The 17,194-nt window shown below is 41.6% G+C and overlaps 1 protein-coding gene across 2 annotated transcripts in view; it reads left to right on the top strand.

The window, feature by feature from the left end:
* The window catches only part of RCAN2 (regulator of calcineurin 2), an 85,695-nt gene that overhangs the window by 56,409 nt on the left and 12,092 nt on the right, over window positions 1-17,194 (top strand). For both annotated transcript variants that reach the window (XM_042032815.1, XM_042032816.1), the window contains 2 exons: window positions 11,001-11,174; window positions 13,820-13,991. In XM_042032815.1, coding sequence (XP_041888749.1) covers window positions 11,001-11,174; window positions 13,820-13,991 — 346 coding nt within the window. The remainder of the gene's footprint in view (window positions 1-11,000; window positions 11,175-13,819; window positions 13,992-17,194) is intronic.

Genomic DNA, 17,194 nt, shown 5'->3' with positions numbered 1-17,194 from the left:
TTGGACCTTTTTTCATCAGTTAAGTAACATTTACGGAGCTGCATGATATTAGATTCTATTCGACTCTCCTACTTGGTTTTTTTTTTGCTTCACAGTCACTTTCAAAACTGTCAATGTCCTTTCAAAATCCAGACAAGTTGAAACTGTATTTTTAGTCCTGTTCATGCAGTTTGCAGTGTTAGAGGAGAGGGAGAAAGCATTCCCCATGACTGATGAGAACAGCTGAAATGCTATAAATGTTGATCACTGTAGGCAAAACAGTAAATCAGGAATGGGCAATGCAAGCATTTTATTTGTTTAAACTGTCCCATGGCTTGTTCTTGTTTATTTTTCTAGTTTAACTGGGTTGACAGTGTCAGGGAATGAGTAGTGTGCATTTTATGGTTGTTTTACAACGTTGTATCTCCAAGAGTATAAATAGGACACTGTTTCTCAGCTCTTGGTGTTCCCTTTATTGTAGTTCATCCTTGCATTTAGCATTTTGCACACTGACGTCCTGATTCTGCGTCACAGCAACAGAGGTGTCCCCTGATATTTCCACAGCCTCAGTAACAGATTTTTAAGAGGCTGAGGTTTCTGTACTCCAGCAGGGGAGTTGTGTAGCAGTAAAGTGATTCAGAATGAATTATGGAAACTCTGGTTGTACTCCCATGGTTTCCCGTGAGCTGTCACTGTGACTGTGGGTCTCTCCTGGCCTCAGTGTCACCACATGAACAGGACAGTGGGGTGGCCTCAGAAGGCTTGAAGAGATGAAATTGCAGTTGCCAAAGATCAGTGAAAAATAGTGTCATAGTAAGATGGATATTTATGTAGCTTTTCTTACAGCAACAAAGTTTATACAGTTAATAGGAAGAAATTCCTCCCTGTGAGTGTGGTGAGGCCTCAGCACAGGTTGCCCAGAGATGCTGTGGCTGCTCCATCCCTGGAAGTGTTCAAGGCCAGGTGGGACAGGGCTTGAAGCAACCTGGGATAGTGGAAGGTGTTCCTGCCCATGGTAGGGGCTTGGAATGAGAAGATCTTTAAGGTCCCTTCCAACCCAAACCATTCTATAGTTCTATAAATATGAATAATTTTTACACAGCTTCTCATAATAAATAATTTCAGTCCTAGTTTTCTGCTCAGGTTTGACCACCAACCCCTTATTTATTGTTGTCCATAGCACTTCAGTTTGGTTGTGGGGTTGTTTCATTTTCTTCTCCTAGAATGCCAGCTAACTGTTTTTGAGAGATACGGGCTCGTGTCTACATTAGCATTTTGAGTCTGAGCTGGGCATTCTCATGAGGCAGGTTTCCTGTTGCTCTTCATTAACTGTGCTTTTTGTTCACATCACAGAGCAGTTCATGAACTGGATGCCTTTCAGGTGAAATTAATATAGAAGATTCACTCTAGTAGTGTGCCTGATATGCTCCAACTGTTAATGGGCATTCAATCTGTGGCACCTGATCAGAAAGTCCTCAGCACCAACTGTTTTGCTGCAGAGATCTGCTTCTGAAACACTCCTTATTAATATAAATGTAGCAGCTTTTGGTGAAAACTAATTAAGGTTGTTTTTCTTCCTATTTTGTGTGCTAAATTAAGATAGTAAGAACTTTAGAAACATATACACAGTAATTTGTTCCTTTTGCTACCAATTAATTATTGGGCTTAACAACAGAAACAAGACAAAATCAATAGCTGGTATTGTACTATGAACATTTTAAAATCCAATACAGACGAGCCCCTTGGAGTTCACTACATACATTATCTACTCAGTTATTGTTTGAAATCGTAAAGCAAACAAAAATAGGTGTTTTTTTTCAGGACAGTCTGGATATTTTCTTCACATCTTTGTTCTTAGCATTATTTTTACCATTCTCGAGCCAAAATGTAAGGCTGCTATTTGGAAAACAAATGCATTAAATCCTCCACAAATCTGTTCAGGTTTTGATTTTTTTTTTTCCCTACTGCCAAATACAATGCAAAAGAGAAAAAAAAAAAAAAGGCAAGTATTAAGTGATGTTGCACAATAATGGTAGCCAGCACAGTAATCAAAAGTAGCTTTTCAGGAAACAAAGAATGATGTCTCTACAGAACAATCCTCAGCACTGGGGGTGAAACTAATGGATCTGGTCATAGGATGTGCACTTTCTCAGCTGGTTTGCAAGAGCACTTCCAGCATTTCAGGGAGCTCATACAGCATCTGGAACTGGAGTACTTCAGATATGGCGTGCTCAGAAAAGCTGTGGCTGATGATACAGTAAAATAACAGTGCTCCTATAAAGAAGAAATGTAAAGTGTGGATTTTACTTTTAGCTCAATCGCTGGGTGTGAAATTGAATTGAGAACTCTCCAAACTATATTAAATCACCCCCTTGGCATTGCCACAGGAACAATTTATTTCATCTTGAAGGAGCCTTTGGTTTCCAGATCAGTGGAGCTAAGCAGGAGGAATGTGCGTCACATTGAGGTAAACAGGGATGTGAGCTGGTTAAAAACAGAAAAGGCAACGCAGCAAAATTCTGTGGCTCTGACATTTGTCAGCCTCTTCCAAAATGTGAATGCATTTCCATTAAGCTTTGGGGCAGATATTATCTCTGTACTTTTGTTGTGCTGATGAGTTGGAAGCTGAAGGTAAATTTATTTGGTTCAGCTGATTTTTGAAGTGGGAGATCTGTGTTGTTCTGTTCACCAGGATGTTTGCAGTGCTGTCATGCCATGGTGGGCATGTAATGCAGGAGGTCTGCTGAGGGACGGATGCTTCTTCTGGCCTTAGTCCCAGCGTGAGGTGGGACCAGCAAACTTCTTCCAGCTCCTGACCTACTTTTGCTGTCAGGGCTCTTTGAGAGATGACAAATTACAAATGTCTTTACAACACTGTGCAACATCTGTTACACTTGCTCAAAGTCCCTCTCTGGAACAAGACACTGGATCTATAAGCAGTAAGCATTACATCAAATATTTCTGCTGTCAGAATGATTTTGGCACAACGTTGAGGGCAGAACCCTCAACGCATCCTTCAGGATCTAAAAGTTCTACACAGATGCCTCCGAACAGCCCCAGTGTGTCACGATAACACAGCAGGATGTGTGAGCCATGGACCAGGGCTGTGTTTTGTGGCTGGTGTGCTCCTGTTTAGGGTTGGCTCACTGCAAATTGCAGAGCAACAAGGCCATTTAGCATCGCTTCTGGAATACAAACTGCATTCTTTACATAGTAAAGCTTAAAGGTATTAGGCTCCCCTTTATCAGGATTGCAGTAATGCAGGCAAATCAATCTTCATTTTACTGTAGAGAGCAAGATTTAATGCGTTTTGTAACACCCCCCATCTTGAAGTCCAGCCTGAATTTTTTTTTTGGCTTTACTGTTTTATTTTGTCTTTGGTTCACAATTTACCTGACCTTCACCCTTTGAAAACAAGAGAAAGCCAAGCACAGAACAACAAACTGAATGAACTGGGATAGCAAGCTGAGTTGATTTGTTCATGTACTAAGAGAATTGTTCAGTTTTGGAAGATGGTAATTACTGGCACGTTTAATGTAAATAAACCCAAGCTCTTTCCAGCCCTATGTCAATGCCCTAATCTAACTTCAGGAGAGATGAGCAGGGCTTTACACTGAGTTCCAAGGTGAGGAACACACTTTTAGACAATGCAGTAACCAGGAGGTCATTACAGAGTACTTTGTAATTCTGGTTACCTGACAAAATAGCTAGTGTTCCCTGTTTTTCTCCCCTTTAAAAATGTCTTACATGTAGAAATGTCCTTTCAAAATGTACTCTGGGGAATGACAGGCATTTTTCTGCTGCTGTTTCCAGCTGTGAGATTGTATGAGGGATTCCCTTTGGTAACCGAAGAAACTTTGTGCAAACCAACATTCAGACAGCAGTATTGCATGTGAATATTTTATTCAAATAATACCCTGCCCCACTTGTAAGGAGGGAATAGGGAGAACCCACACTCTTACCTACAGCTACCTACGGTGAAAGGTGAAATAAAAAGCTACAGCCTGGAGACCTGTGCCTTAAGGGGGTCTCTGAATGGTAAATTTGTATTTTATTCTCCTGCCATTACTTAAAGGCAGTAAGACAAGTCCATAGGAACTCTCTATTTATCATCATTGGTTTAAAATATTTCCTCTATATACAGCACTCCTGGAATTTTAACTGAGAGTCAGTAGTGGTTTTTCATATGCACTTCCAGAATTTCCCAATGAGTTTCATCTTTTTTAGAAGCAGGGAATTTGATCATTGAAGAGGCTGTTGCTTACACTGGCTACTTGTGGGAGTTCTTGCTTTTAAGGAATTTTCACACATCAGTTGTATCAAGCTGCTTGCTTGTTTTGTGTGGCTCATTAAATAATTGTTAAAAGCACTTCGGGTGAACCCAGTTCTTTTAAGTTTTCATTAGACAAATCAAGATCCCTTTTTTCCTCTCCTTTTGTCTTTAAGAACCACAGAAATGTATAGTGCTCTTCTCTAATCTTTCCTTCTTAACCTTTTCATAAAAGTAATTAGGCTTTTTTCTATTTCTGGGCCAATGCCATTTTGATATGTTACAGGTCTAGTGCTAAATAAGCTTCTCAATTTAAGTCTAAATCTTTTAACAGGAAGCCTTTGTTTAATATCAGCACTGTTGGTTATTTTAATTCTGCTGATCTGTTTCCCTTCACATTATTTATTGATATCCTTATACTCAGACACAGCAGGAAACACCTCATACTTTAGGTTCTGTTTCCCAAGCCAGAATCCCAGAACAGTTTGACCTTGAAGGAACCATCTTGTTCCACCCCCTGCCATGGGCAGGGACACCTTCACCTAGACCAGGTTGGTCAGGTCCCTGTCCAGCTTGGCCTTGAACACTTCCAGGGATGGATATAATCTATGTTTACCTCCTGTGACAGATTCACAACTTCTCTGATCATCCTTGCAGTCTTTTGTTGCTCTTCCATCTTGCCTCCATCTTCCTTAATGGAGGATGAGAAGAGCCATACACAATATCCAGGCTATTGTAATTACATTACAATAGTCTTCATGTGGCGTTGACATATCCCAATCCTGAAATCACTGCAGCTTATAATTTTTAGGCTTCTGTTGTATTAGTTTTGTTAAATGTGTGTCACTTCAGTAACTTTTTTTATCCCCCTAGAAGTAACTGGTGTGCCCATCCTCTTTGCTGTAAACAAGTTCTTAGATTGTTTTTGTTACAAGACTCTTCAGTGCACAGCATCCACATGTTCTACCAGATTCTGTCTTTCTTCTTGTGCCTCATGAGAGCTTTGTAGTGTTGTATGGCTGTCTGGAAACAGAATACATTCAACTCTGAGATAGGAGTTTATGTCTTACAGGGATATTTATATCCAGTACAGAACTAATTTCAGGAAAAACTAATTTCATAATTGTGAATTATATCCTTTTCCTATTGTGATTAGTTCCTTGGAGTATCTTTTACATGAATGAACAGGAAAAATTAAAATAGGAAAAATGCTTTCTTTATTTGCTTACAAAATTCTAGGAAAAGCATTAGGCTAAAGTTTTAAATCAACAGCCATCTCCTAAATCAAATGTGTAGCAAGGGTGATAATGAGTGTAAACACACTGAATAATAAAATGTAATTTGGGTTCTGAGTTCTGGGGCTCTAATCCAAAGTTTGCTGATGTCTGTGGAAAGGTTTCCATTGATTTGAATTAGGCCTTGGCTTTTGTCCTGAATGAACACAATGCCAGTGGAGCTATTCATGAAAGAAATGTTTGGAAATAAATCACAGGAACTTGCTGTGTCAGAACCCAATTCACTTGCTAATTATGGCTGTCATGTTTTACAATGCTCATTGTGTCGATACTTTGTCATAGTCCCTCACATGAACTAACCAAATTCAGTCTTAAAAAAATAATTTGCTGCTGCTGCTGTAATTGGAAGGTTGTTTCTGGATCATTACTCTGATGTTTGAAACCTTCTTTAACTTCTAGACTCAACCTATTTATGCCAACTGTTGACACTTGTTTTATGCCAACGTAGTCTTCTAGATTTACTCCATACAGTGTGATTTGTCCTTGCTCTGAACAGTACTGGTAAATTACCGATGACTGTCCCATCTCCTCTCTTTGCTTTGTTTTGCTAAATAAGGCAAGCATTTTCATTTCTTATTTAGTAAGTTGTTAATTCATAGAATTATGGAATGGTTAAAGATGGAAAAGACCTTTAAGATCATCAAATTCAACCATAAACCCAGCACTGCTGTGTTGACCACTAATCCATGTCCCCAAGTGCCACATCCACCTGCCTTTTGAGCACTTCAGGGATGGTGATTCTACCAATTCCCTGGGCAGTCTGTTCCAATGCCTGACAACCATTTCAGTGAAGAAATTGTTCGTAATGTCCAAGCCAAAGCTCCCCTGGCTCAGCTTGAGGCCATGTCCTCTTGTCCTGTCGCTTGTTCCCGGAAGCAGAGCCTGACCCCCCCCCCTGGCTGCACCCTCCTGTCAGGGGGTTGTGCAGAGCCAAAGGTTCCCCCTGAGCCTCCTTTTCTCCAGGCTGAGCACCCCCAGCTCCCTCAGCTGCTCCTCATCAGACTTGTGCTCCAGACCCTTTCCCAGCTCTGTTCCCTTCTCTGGACTCATTCCAGTACCTCCCTGGAACCTTTATCTGGATCTATTCCCATTAATCTGCTTAGGCAACAAACCCTGCATTTTTAATGCGGTGCAATAGGCTCCATATAATGGTGTTAATACTGTCCTTGCTTTACTGGAAATACTTTTCCAAATATACCCAGCATCTCGTTTACCTCCCTATGGCTGCATTTCACTGATCACTGTTACCATGTGATTTACAGGGCCTTGGTCCCAGGTGAGCTCCCATTTAGTGCTAGAAATAGTTTTTAGTCCACAAGGACATGGGTTTGCCCTTGTCCTCAGAGGCTTTTAGGTCCTGTCTGTCACTCCAGCACTCATTTCTTCCTTGCATGGTGTCTGTTCTCAGCATTGGCTGTATCCTAAATGATAACCAGCACGCTGGAGTAATCAGCAGCTTTAATTAGTATGGTCCTACTTTGTGCTAATTTCATTAATTTAGAAAACAAACAAAAAAAGAACTTTGGGAACTGCTAGAGGCACTGAGTGATGGGAGCTGACAGAAAGTGACAGGAAAGAACTGGGGAAAGGTGCCCAGTGTTGGGCAAAACAATAACAAGATGAAGAGAGGGCACAGGGCCCACGAGGGAGAAATGAGAACTTGGTGAAATGAAGGCTGCTCACATTTTCCAGAACATTAATTGGGCCTTATTGAGACATACTTGGGATGGATGAAGACACTTCAAAATCCCAGAAATAAATGAGTAATTTTGACTTTTTAGGAATAGCAACACTGCTGCTTAACTTCGGATGTTTCTTTTTTCACAAGTTTTCAAAGTGCTCTGAAAGTCCAAAGACTTACTTTCTAAAAGCATTTTAAAAGTACCGAATCCGAAAAGCACTTTAAAAGTCCTGAACTGAGAGGATTACGAGTCTTGAATAATTTATCCACAAAACTTGAAAGGGAAGGAATTTGCTTAGGTCTTTAAAATGTATATGATAAATTTTCTTATAGATTGGAATGACTCTGAAAGACTTTTATCCAGATAAGTGCATTCAGCAGATATTAGAAGTCACAGGCAATAGCAATTAAGGCATAAGGCATTTCCTGGGAATTAATATCAAGCTGGGAGGAGTGGGGATGGCTCGAGATGCAGCTGAGGGCCATTAACTTCACTTGATGATTAATGACCTCTGCTGAGGTCATTAATATTATCAGCTGAAAATGTAGAAAGATCCAGATGTATGAATCTTTTTAATGGGAGTTGCAGTTTCAGTCAGTGCAGTGGAAGTGTCCCCACTGTGGATAGACTGCCCTGTATTAATATCAAATAGAGGGCTTGATTTCTCTCCTCCCCACGGCATTTTCACGAGCGTTAATCAAGGCTGGCTCTCTAAAGCTGTGCCAGTATCAAATTGAAAAGCAAGCAGAATAAAGTCCGTAGTGCTTCAAAGTTCTCCCAGTGTGGCAATGGCTTCCAGGACTTAATCAGCTGCTTTTACAGTAGTCTATCTCTTCCTTTCAGTGCCTAATAAGAGTGAGTCTCAGTGTAGTCCAGGAATGTGCCCACTGTTCTTGGATCCATGTTTGAAATCGTGTCCTCCCTAATTTTGTGTAATGTCCCTCACCAAGATCTGGGCTCTGGGTTGTGTTACAGGGAGGGCAAGCACACAGCCCTGACTGCTGCATCCATACAGGGAGCATCTCTTTATTAATAAATAGTCAGTTGGAATAGATACTTCTCAGTGTCCAGGTAAGTCCATGTGTGGTTCCTTCCACACTTGGTGAATGATGAATGATTTAATTGCTGACTCGTAGAGAAATTGAAAGCTACACAGGGAAATGTTCACCTTGCTGCTAATTTTTGCCTTATGAGACTTCTGTTATAACACCTTGATCATCTTTTATATATATATATGTGTGTGTGTGTGTGTGTATGTATGTATGTATATATAAATACCTTGATATCTCTCACAGAAACATATAATAGTTTAGGTTGAATACTTTTAGGATTAACTGTTAACCCAGCACTGCCAGGTCCCCCACTAATATGTGTTTAAGTTTGTTTACTTCAAGATGCTTTTTAAAAATGTACTGAAGAGGTCTGAAATAGGTGATAAAGATAATAGGAAGACATAAGTTTTAATTAGTCACTTTGTTTTTTATTTGGACTATGTTTCTAAATGCTGTGTGAGTCCTACTTTACACAGACACTGGGCCCCTGTTCCTTTCTTTCCCTTCCCCCAGCCCTTTTCCCCTGGTCATTGTGAAGGTTGTGGCATCAAAATTCCAGTCAGGACAGGACTGAAATGACTGCTGCTTTTGGCTGACCTTTATACAAATGCCACTGGATGTAGGCTTCTGCTCAGGAAAATGGAATTTTTCAAAAATATAAGCAAAGCAGATATAAAAAGCATAATTGAGGTGTGAAATGTTGACAATCTCAACATTGGATGGTAAGACTAGACCTGCTTGCACAAACCTATGCAATTCACACTGTTTTGGGGATTGCTGCATGCCTTCAGTTGCCCTCTGCCAAACCACAGAGCTCTTGCCTCTTTTTTCTTTCTTTTTCCTTTTTCATTCCTCCAAAGTATCTCCTGTGGTGAGAGGAAGAGGTGAGTGAGGTCAGGCAGAATGAAATGAAAATCATGAAAGCTTAATAGACCATAGGGAGGTTCCTTTGAGAGGGTGCCAGCGATGGAATATCAGTTATGGGGAGGAAGACCACAGAGTTGGCAGTGAATGAAAGGAGATGGGGAACATGTGCCGTGGTGTGTCACAGCCCTGGCCGTGGAACTGGGCTGTTTCCCTATTAACTCCTTAACAAATGTCTCACTCTGGCAGTAGTTACTCCTGTGGTGCTGTTAGTGCTCCCTGCTGCAGCTGCACTGTGCTTCAGGATGCATTTTTCTTAGAAGTTCTGAATTCTTTGTTTTGCTTGTAAGCTCAAAGGATGAGAACTGAAGTATTGATGAGATTACATCAGTTGCATTTTCTTTTTTATCTTCTGTAGTCTCTACCAGTTATCCACTCTAAGGGAAAAGAAATTGTTTTCCTGGATGAGAAGAAAAGAAGTAGTATTTTAAAACATGTAAAAATGTGAGGACTTGCAGAGATAGCAAACGAAACAGAATCCTGGAATGTTTTGAGTTGGAAAGAACCTTAAAGATCATCTCATTCCAGTTCCCCCCCATGGGCAGGAACACCTTCCATTAGACCAGGTTGCTCAAAGCGCCATCCAACCTGGCCTTGAACATTTCCAGGGATGGGGCAGCCACATCAGGTTATTGCCACTACACATTAGGTTCTTGTAATTATACAAACCCCTGACATAATAGCCCTCAGTGTATATGAAATGGTGTGGCAAATCATCTCACCGGTGTTTTTTTCAGAATAAAGCACTCCTAAAAGCAGGGGCTTTGGTCTGGCTGATTCTTCATCTTATAAAACTTCAAGTCTTGATTGCAGTAGTTAAAATGCTCAGATCTGATGTGTGACTCACTGGATGGTAGTGAGTGAAATCTGAAATCTGAGTAAACACAAAGGCTGGACTAAATAATAACTGTCCTCTTTCAGCCTCAGCATTTTATGAACCTGTGTTTGTGTGAATGAAAATCCTGTGTAAGTGTCAGAATTGTTTTAAGGACTTTGGGTTTATTTGATGGTGTGGAACTAGTCCTCTGTGTGCTCACAGCTTGCAGAGAAATCACAGGGTCTGAGCCTCCAAGGCTGCCAAGGTGCCTTGAATTTCTGTTCATCTCCAGGTCCATGGAGTGGTAAACTTCAGACTATTCTTTTACAATGTTAAAATATCCCTGTTTTTGTCATGAGCTTTTGAGCGTGTTTCTACAGCTAAACATTTTGAAGCCTGAAATTTGTCTTTGGGACAGATCACTGTTTTCAGTTATCCAATTTGTCTCCAGATGCCTCACGAGCCCTCAAAAGAAAAAGTGTGTATCTTCTAAATATTCAAATGACAAAACATCCAGAAAAACGTATCATGCAATACTAAATGACCCTGCAGTGCTGTTGTGGAGGTAACCCTTGGTTCCAGCCTTTGTCTGCTGACTCCAGTGTAATTCAGCACAATGGCTGCTTCTGTGCAGATGAGCCCACAGTTGTCTGGTGTTTTCAGTCATGTGCCCTTTCAGCTTCATTTCCTATGTCACTGTCATAGGTTTGCTCAACTTTTATGAGAAGTTCAACAGCTGCTGGGTTCTCAATTTGAAGACTTCTTCCCCTAAACCTTTTGCAGAGTTCAGCACTACCAGACCACTGCTTTCCTTAATTTCTTTTCACAGAGCCTTTATTTGTCTATGGACACCTGTCCCCAAAGGCCACAGGTTGAAACCTCCTGGTTAAACAGTTGTCAAGTTTCTGGTTGTTCTTTGACACAGACTGATGTGACAGAGCACGAAGTTAATCTTCAACATTATTTCTTTTTCTTTTGCAGGAGAAATTTGAAGGTTTGTTCCGTGCCTATGATGACTGTGTGACATTCCAGCTGTTCAAAAGCTTCAGGCGTGTGCGGATAAATTTTAGCAGTCCCAAATCAGCTGCTCGTGCCAGAATAGAGCTGCATGAAACACAGTTCAGAGGGAAGAAGTTAAAGTTGTATTTTGCACAGGTAATGAAATCTGGAATCTATTTCTGTGTTAGTGCGTAGCTTTTATAGAAATATTCTACAGTAACACTGAATAAAACTAATAAGGGTTTCTCCCATGCCCAATCTCTCTGATAAAAGATACTTAAACCTCCTTGTGTTGACTGAGCTGTTCATGTCCTGAGGGTCTGCAGTAAATTTAAAGGACCACTTAGGACCAAAGATGCTCATTCAACATGCAGAATTACGTATCTTAGAGGTGATTTACAACACTAGGAGTTGTCTGTGGGTAACTCTCTTAACTAACCATAAGAATGTGCTAATGTAAGGAATCCAAGTGAATAAAAAAGGTGGGGCTGGATTACTTATTTGGCTGCAACCCTGAGCCACAGTCAGGCTTCCTTCTGCCTTCTTGGCTTTTCCTTACTGAATACATGAATTACAAATACTGAATTCTCTAAAAGGAATTTATTGAGTCCAAGTCAAAGGAAGAAGGTAGGGGAAGAACAACACTCCCAGCCTGGGGCTGTAGGTGATTATATCCATCTGTTGGAACTGTCAGTTCTCAGCCAAGGGAGAGAGAATGCAGATCTCCCACAGCCTGGGCCCCAGCTGGGATACAGAAAGTTGAGGGAGGTTGAGAACCCAACCACCACCTCTTCTGAATGCATTTTAATAAATTGATGTGGTCACTGTGTCTTGTGAGATACCCACTAGTGTTTATGAACAATGTAGGTGTGCTTTGAGCTGCCAGATCGGCCCTTCAGAGGTCTGAGGGTAAGGGTTGGCTCACTTGAAGGTATCAAGCAAGCCCAAGAGCCTGTTAAATTATGAGCCTCTTCATCTTGGTCAGAATAGGAGCTGTTTTGAGCCTAGACAGCAGCAGAACCACAGGAGGATGGGAAACTACAGCTGTGAAAACAACAATATGCTTAACAAGTTAGATGAGCTCAGAAGATCTTTCAGTTGGATTTAGGTGTTGAGAATCTGTCTCAATCCCATTTTCTATGCCTTAATCTCCTAAATCTGGCTCTGAATTTTTTTTCTGAAAGGTTTCAAAACCTGCAGTTAAGCAGATCTGAGAATGGTTTCATTCTAACTGCACAATCAAGAGGCTAATTGAAAACCTGGGAGAACCAAGAAAAAGAAAACTGTGCACAATAGTGATTAGTCTCCCTATCTAAGATGATTTCCTGCAGAACCATTCTGGTACCTGCACTAGGCTCTCCAGTACACATAGTCTTAAAAGAGCTTATTAGTTGTGTCCAGGGAATGAAGGTGTGGAAGCAGCAGTGTCTGCCCTCAGCCAGACTGAATAACCACTTCCAGACCTACAAGTTCCGGGGAACATGGAGTTGAGAGACGCAGACTGGCTTCTTGCAAACCCCAGGAGGTACAGGAGGGTGGCATCTCAGCACCCTGGCATGTTTGCTGTCATGGAAATAGAGTTCATTGCTTCTATGCTCCAGCTGTTTGTAACCTTGCTCAGATGGTTGCAGTACAATTCATTTATGTCAAGGCTTCTTTAACATACTAGAAAAGAGCAGGACTTAAAATAGATCATTTAAGATGGAAATAAAATAAGGACACTCGGTCGCAAATGAGTAAGGAACAACATAGATTCCTTTATCACTTCAACTAAAGAAATAAAATCTGTAGAAACGTTTCTGAAGTTACTTATAAGGCCTTGGTGCAGGAGTTACTTGTGTAATGTCACATTTACTTAGGCATTTAGACCAGATCACAACAGCACCTTTACAGGTGCCTCAAAATTCTCTGAACTAGCAGCTATGGCTACCAAAGCTTTGCATTTCTTCTCAGAGAACGTACACAAAAGGCACAGACATTGTAGCTTTGCTGATGTAACAGCCCCACAGTGTGCATTTACTGCAGGGGCACCATCTGTACGGCTGAGATGAAATTTATCTCCAGGCCTTCTCTGCTGAGACTGATGCTGAAACCCTGCCTGAGTGGCATTTGGGATAAGAAGGGTATGATTTGAGCAGTCATTCAATTTAGCCATCCTGTGTGGATGAGAAGCTGGGCTTGAGCTGGTAACATGCACTAGCACCCCAAATTCCTGGGCTGCATCACCCACATCGTGACCAGCAGGTCAAGGCACATGACTCTGATCCAGTGAGATCCCACCTGGAGTCCTGTGTCCAGCACTGGGGTCCCAAACACAGGAAAGGCATGGAGCTTTGTGAGTGAGGCCAGAAGAAGCCACAAAGATGCTCAGAGGGCTGGAGTCCCTGTGCTGTAGAGACAGACTGAGAACTGGGGGTGTTCAGCCTGGAGAAGAGGAAGCTCCAGGGAAACCTCACTGTGGCTTTTCAGTACTTAAAGGGGGCTTACAAGAAAGATGGGAATAGACCTTTTAGCAGGGCCTGTTGTGATAGGGCAAGGGAAAAATAGTTTTAAACTAAAATAAGGTCGTTTTAGACTGGATGTAAGGAACAAATTTTTTACAGTAGGAGTGGTGAAACACTGGCACAGGTTGCCCAGAGAAATTGTGGATGTCCTATCCCTGGAAATTTTCAAGGCCAAGCTGGATGGGGCTCTGAGCATGGCAGGAGGGTTAGAGGAGATGACCTTTAAAGGTCCCTTCCAACCCAAACCGTTGTATGATTCTATCCTGTACTAAACAGTGTCTTTGTTATGCTTTAAAGATTCAGACCTCTGAGACAGATGGAGACAAGCTTCATTTGGCACCACCACAGCCTGCAAAACAGTTTCTCATCTCACCTCCAGCCTCCCCACCTGTGGGGTGGCAACCAATAGATGATGCAACACCTGTCATCAACTACGACCTCCTTTATGCAGTTTCTAAGCTTGGACCAGGTAAGCTTGTGGTCCTTGGTTGAAAACGTGTCAGGAAAAGCAGATGAGCAATATCAGCCTAGATAATAACTGTCGAGGGAGTTGGCATAGAGCTGGAAGCTGCATTAAAACTTGGATTTGAGTTGATGGATGTCACCTGGTTCTTTCAGAATGAATTTTGCCGTGTGTAGGCATGTGTATGTTATCTGGAGCTTGTGAGAGCTGATCAAAGCTTTGCTTACACCATTTATTGTGCTGGGGTTTGTGCCTAGATGAGACAGCTGATGGTTTAGGTGGGACTGGACAAATGTTTGGCCAGGGATGTGAGGAGCTTTTGCTGTACACGACATCTGCTTGGTACTGCTTTCCAAGGTGCAGATTTCTCACAGGCACCTCCACTGGAGTGGAGAGTCTCTCACATTGCTTGTTGAGAGAGGACTACTGTTCCTCAGTCCCAGTGGGATTGCTCTGTTAGGAAGGCTCATTTCCTGCTGAAAACTACGCAGGAGGAATGGCGTAAGTTGTAGCCTCCGTTAGCACAGGATAAATGTCAATGGATAATGCATCCAGGCTTTCTTCTGTCTTCCCACCTTCGGCTAATGCCAGGAATTAAAGCTAGCTGGGATTTTCAAGCAATGCTTTCCCTTGGAAAATGCTCATCTGATGAAACCAAAACTTTACATAGGAGAGGGTTACTTTTGATTTAATTAAGTCATCTTTACAAACAGTTTTCTTTCAAAGCTGTTAAAGCATCCTGTTTTAGAACTTTCAAAATGAGAAAGGTTCCAGTTTCAGGTCTAAGCAGTATCATTTACAAATTAATCTAATTTACATTCATAAGCCACGGGGAAAAAATAGCCTATTAAATTATCTTCCTACCAAAATAAAACATTTCAGATCCAATCTAATAACAATTGTGGGGGTGAGCTCATGAAAATTTAGCAGTTTATTTTTGAAATTGTTGTGGGATGAGAGAATTGTTTTCTCCCCAGCTGTACTGGGGATGTTGCTTGCTCGCTCTGGGAGTAGCTTCCAATTGCAGACATCTCATCATTGGGGCTTTTGTGCAACTGCACCAAAGTAACTCAGAGCTGGAGTGCGTGGGGTGCAGGAAGATGTTTCATGATTAACAAGGTTTGCAGGATTATCTCCTATTTTTTTCACATGGGATCTCTAATGAGGAAAATATGTATCAGGAGATTCCTATGGTTTATTCCCCTTCAGCAGGAAAGCCCATAGAAAAAGGCAATCAGGTGTAAGACTTTATACTATATTGCATATTATTATTTCCAGGAGTGATAGTTTGCTTCTAAACTGCTGAATAAAAGAAAAACAATAACCTCCTTTTTTTTTTTTTTCCCTTTGATGCAGCAGTGTTATAAATGGAAACATGTAAACAAATTCCCGAGTTAGCTGGGTAATAAATCAATTCCTGTTCTGGAGCAGTGGAATGTGAAATATCACTCATTGTCCCACACTCTGGGGCAGCATTGCGTGAAGGTCAAATTCACCCGGATTTAAGGAGCCTGCAGGGAGCAGTATGAAAAGCCATTGTGTGCTCTCTTCTTTCTATTTTTAGCACTTGTTAGAGGGATCAATTTTAGTTAACTGCAGCGGCGGGTTTAAAATAGTGTTGCTGTTCTCAGTTGTGCATTTACTATGTTTAGAATTTCATTGAAAAACAAATCCCACTAACACTCATTTCTTAGTATTGCAGCAGTAAAACACTGCTGGACATCAAACAGCATTGGTAGCCTCAGAGAAGTGAGATTTTTTTCATTCAAAAATACAATTTAAAAATGTAACTATGGCTTATCAGCTGTCGAAAAATACTCATTTGGCACAGTTGTTTACAGAGCTGTGAATGTTAGAATCTGACTTCCATGTCTTTAACTTATGAGGAATCTTTGCTGTGATAAATGCAGTGATTTGGTAAAATAACCATCTGAGGACTAAGAAAACTCATTAGAGCTTCTAAATAGTGAACAGTGTCTTGTATGCCCTCAGCATAAGATGAGTTTTACTGTCCTACTTCAGTGGGAATGCAAGAAGTGCCACTTGGACACAGACCCATGCTCCTTTCCAATTCCCTGAATCCAGGTCATCTCCTGTCACAGTATGGTGCCATAATCATCACAGGTGCAAAATTAGAGAGCAAAACTGTTCCTGGGGGCAAAGTGTTGGGAGATTTGCTCCAGAGTATAAGGAGTATGCTGGAAGTGAGTTAAAGATTTGCTGTGTGCCATCAGTTTTGGGACAGGTGTTCTTGCTGCAGCAGTGACAGGCTGGCATCTCGGAGATCTAATGGAACAGATTTCTTTCTGTGCTCAAAAGGAAGCTGGTTTTTGGCTCCTTCCCATGAATTTGAGATCAGTGAGGGTGCATTTACTCCTTAGGGAAGATAGTGGCATATTTAATTAAGTTCCTGGATGATTGATGTATATTCTCACTTTCTGCAGATGCAGAAATTAGGCTTTAAATGAGGCATGAACAGAGTGCTGTAGATCAGTCAGAGCCAGGAACCGTGACTTCCTGGTGCTGACCTCCAGCCTACAGTCTTCTCGAAATATTGCAAATAAGGGAGTGTACTTGTTAATCTGTTTAATAGAAAACACTTCCACTGTCAAGAGAACTTCCAATCGTTTGAAATGCTGATGAAGATGTGAAGACATCAGGGCCAAGACTAGAGAACAGATTGGTAGGTTGCAAGCATTCCTGTAGGAAAAAGTTAGCTCCAAGTTAGGCCAGGTGAGGATACAACCTGGACCGGACAGGCAAACAACCAAGCAACCACCCCACCTTGCAAATATATTTTATATGAGAAACATTTGCAAGGTAGAAGGAGAGGGAGTTGCCAGCTCCAGGCTGTATCTACAGCAGAGCTGCTCCTCTCAAACGAAAGGCAGCTGTTTGCCATTTATTAGTGCAGTGATTTACAAACCACCCTCCTGGCACTAGAATATGCCCTTTCTTTTCTGGAAAGCAGTCCTTCTCTTTCCATATCCAATCCCCAACCTGTCCATACATGCCCTCCTTCCTCCACTGCGTCTTTCTTCACAACAGACTGCCCTGTACCCCCTCATTTCTAACTCTGCACTCCAGAATGCCTTTTCCCCAGGATCCCAGGTGCCACCCTGGCTTCCCCTTGTCGGCCTCAACCCCTCACAACCCCTGCTGCCCACACTGTGGTTGCCCAGAGAAATTGCTTTTCTCCCATGAGTTTG

This window comes from Corvus kubaryi, unplaced genomic scaffold (genome assembly GCF_017639235.1).
Source record: "Corvus kubaryi isolate FWS band 111438036 unplaced genomic scaffold, C.kubaryi_AGA036_p1.0 37354, whole genome shotgun sequence".
Taxonomy (NCBI): Eukaryota; Metazoa; Chordata; class Aves; order Passeriformes; family Corvidae; genus Corvus; species Corvus kubaryi.
The sequence above is the reverse complement of the archived record's forward strand: the minus strand, read 5'-3'. Positions and strand labels throughout refer to the sequence as shown.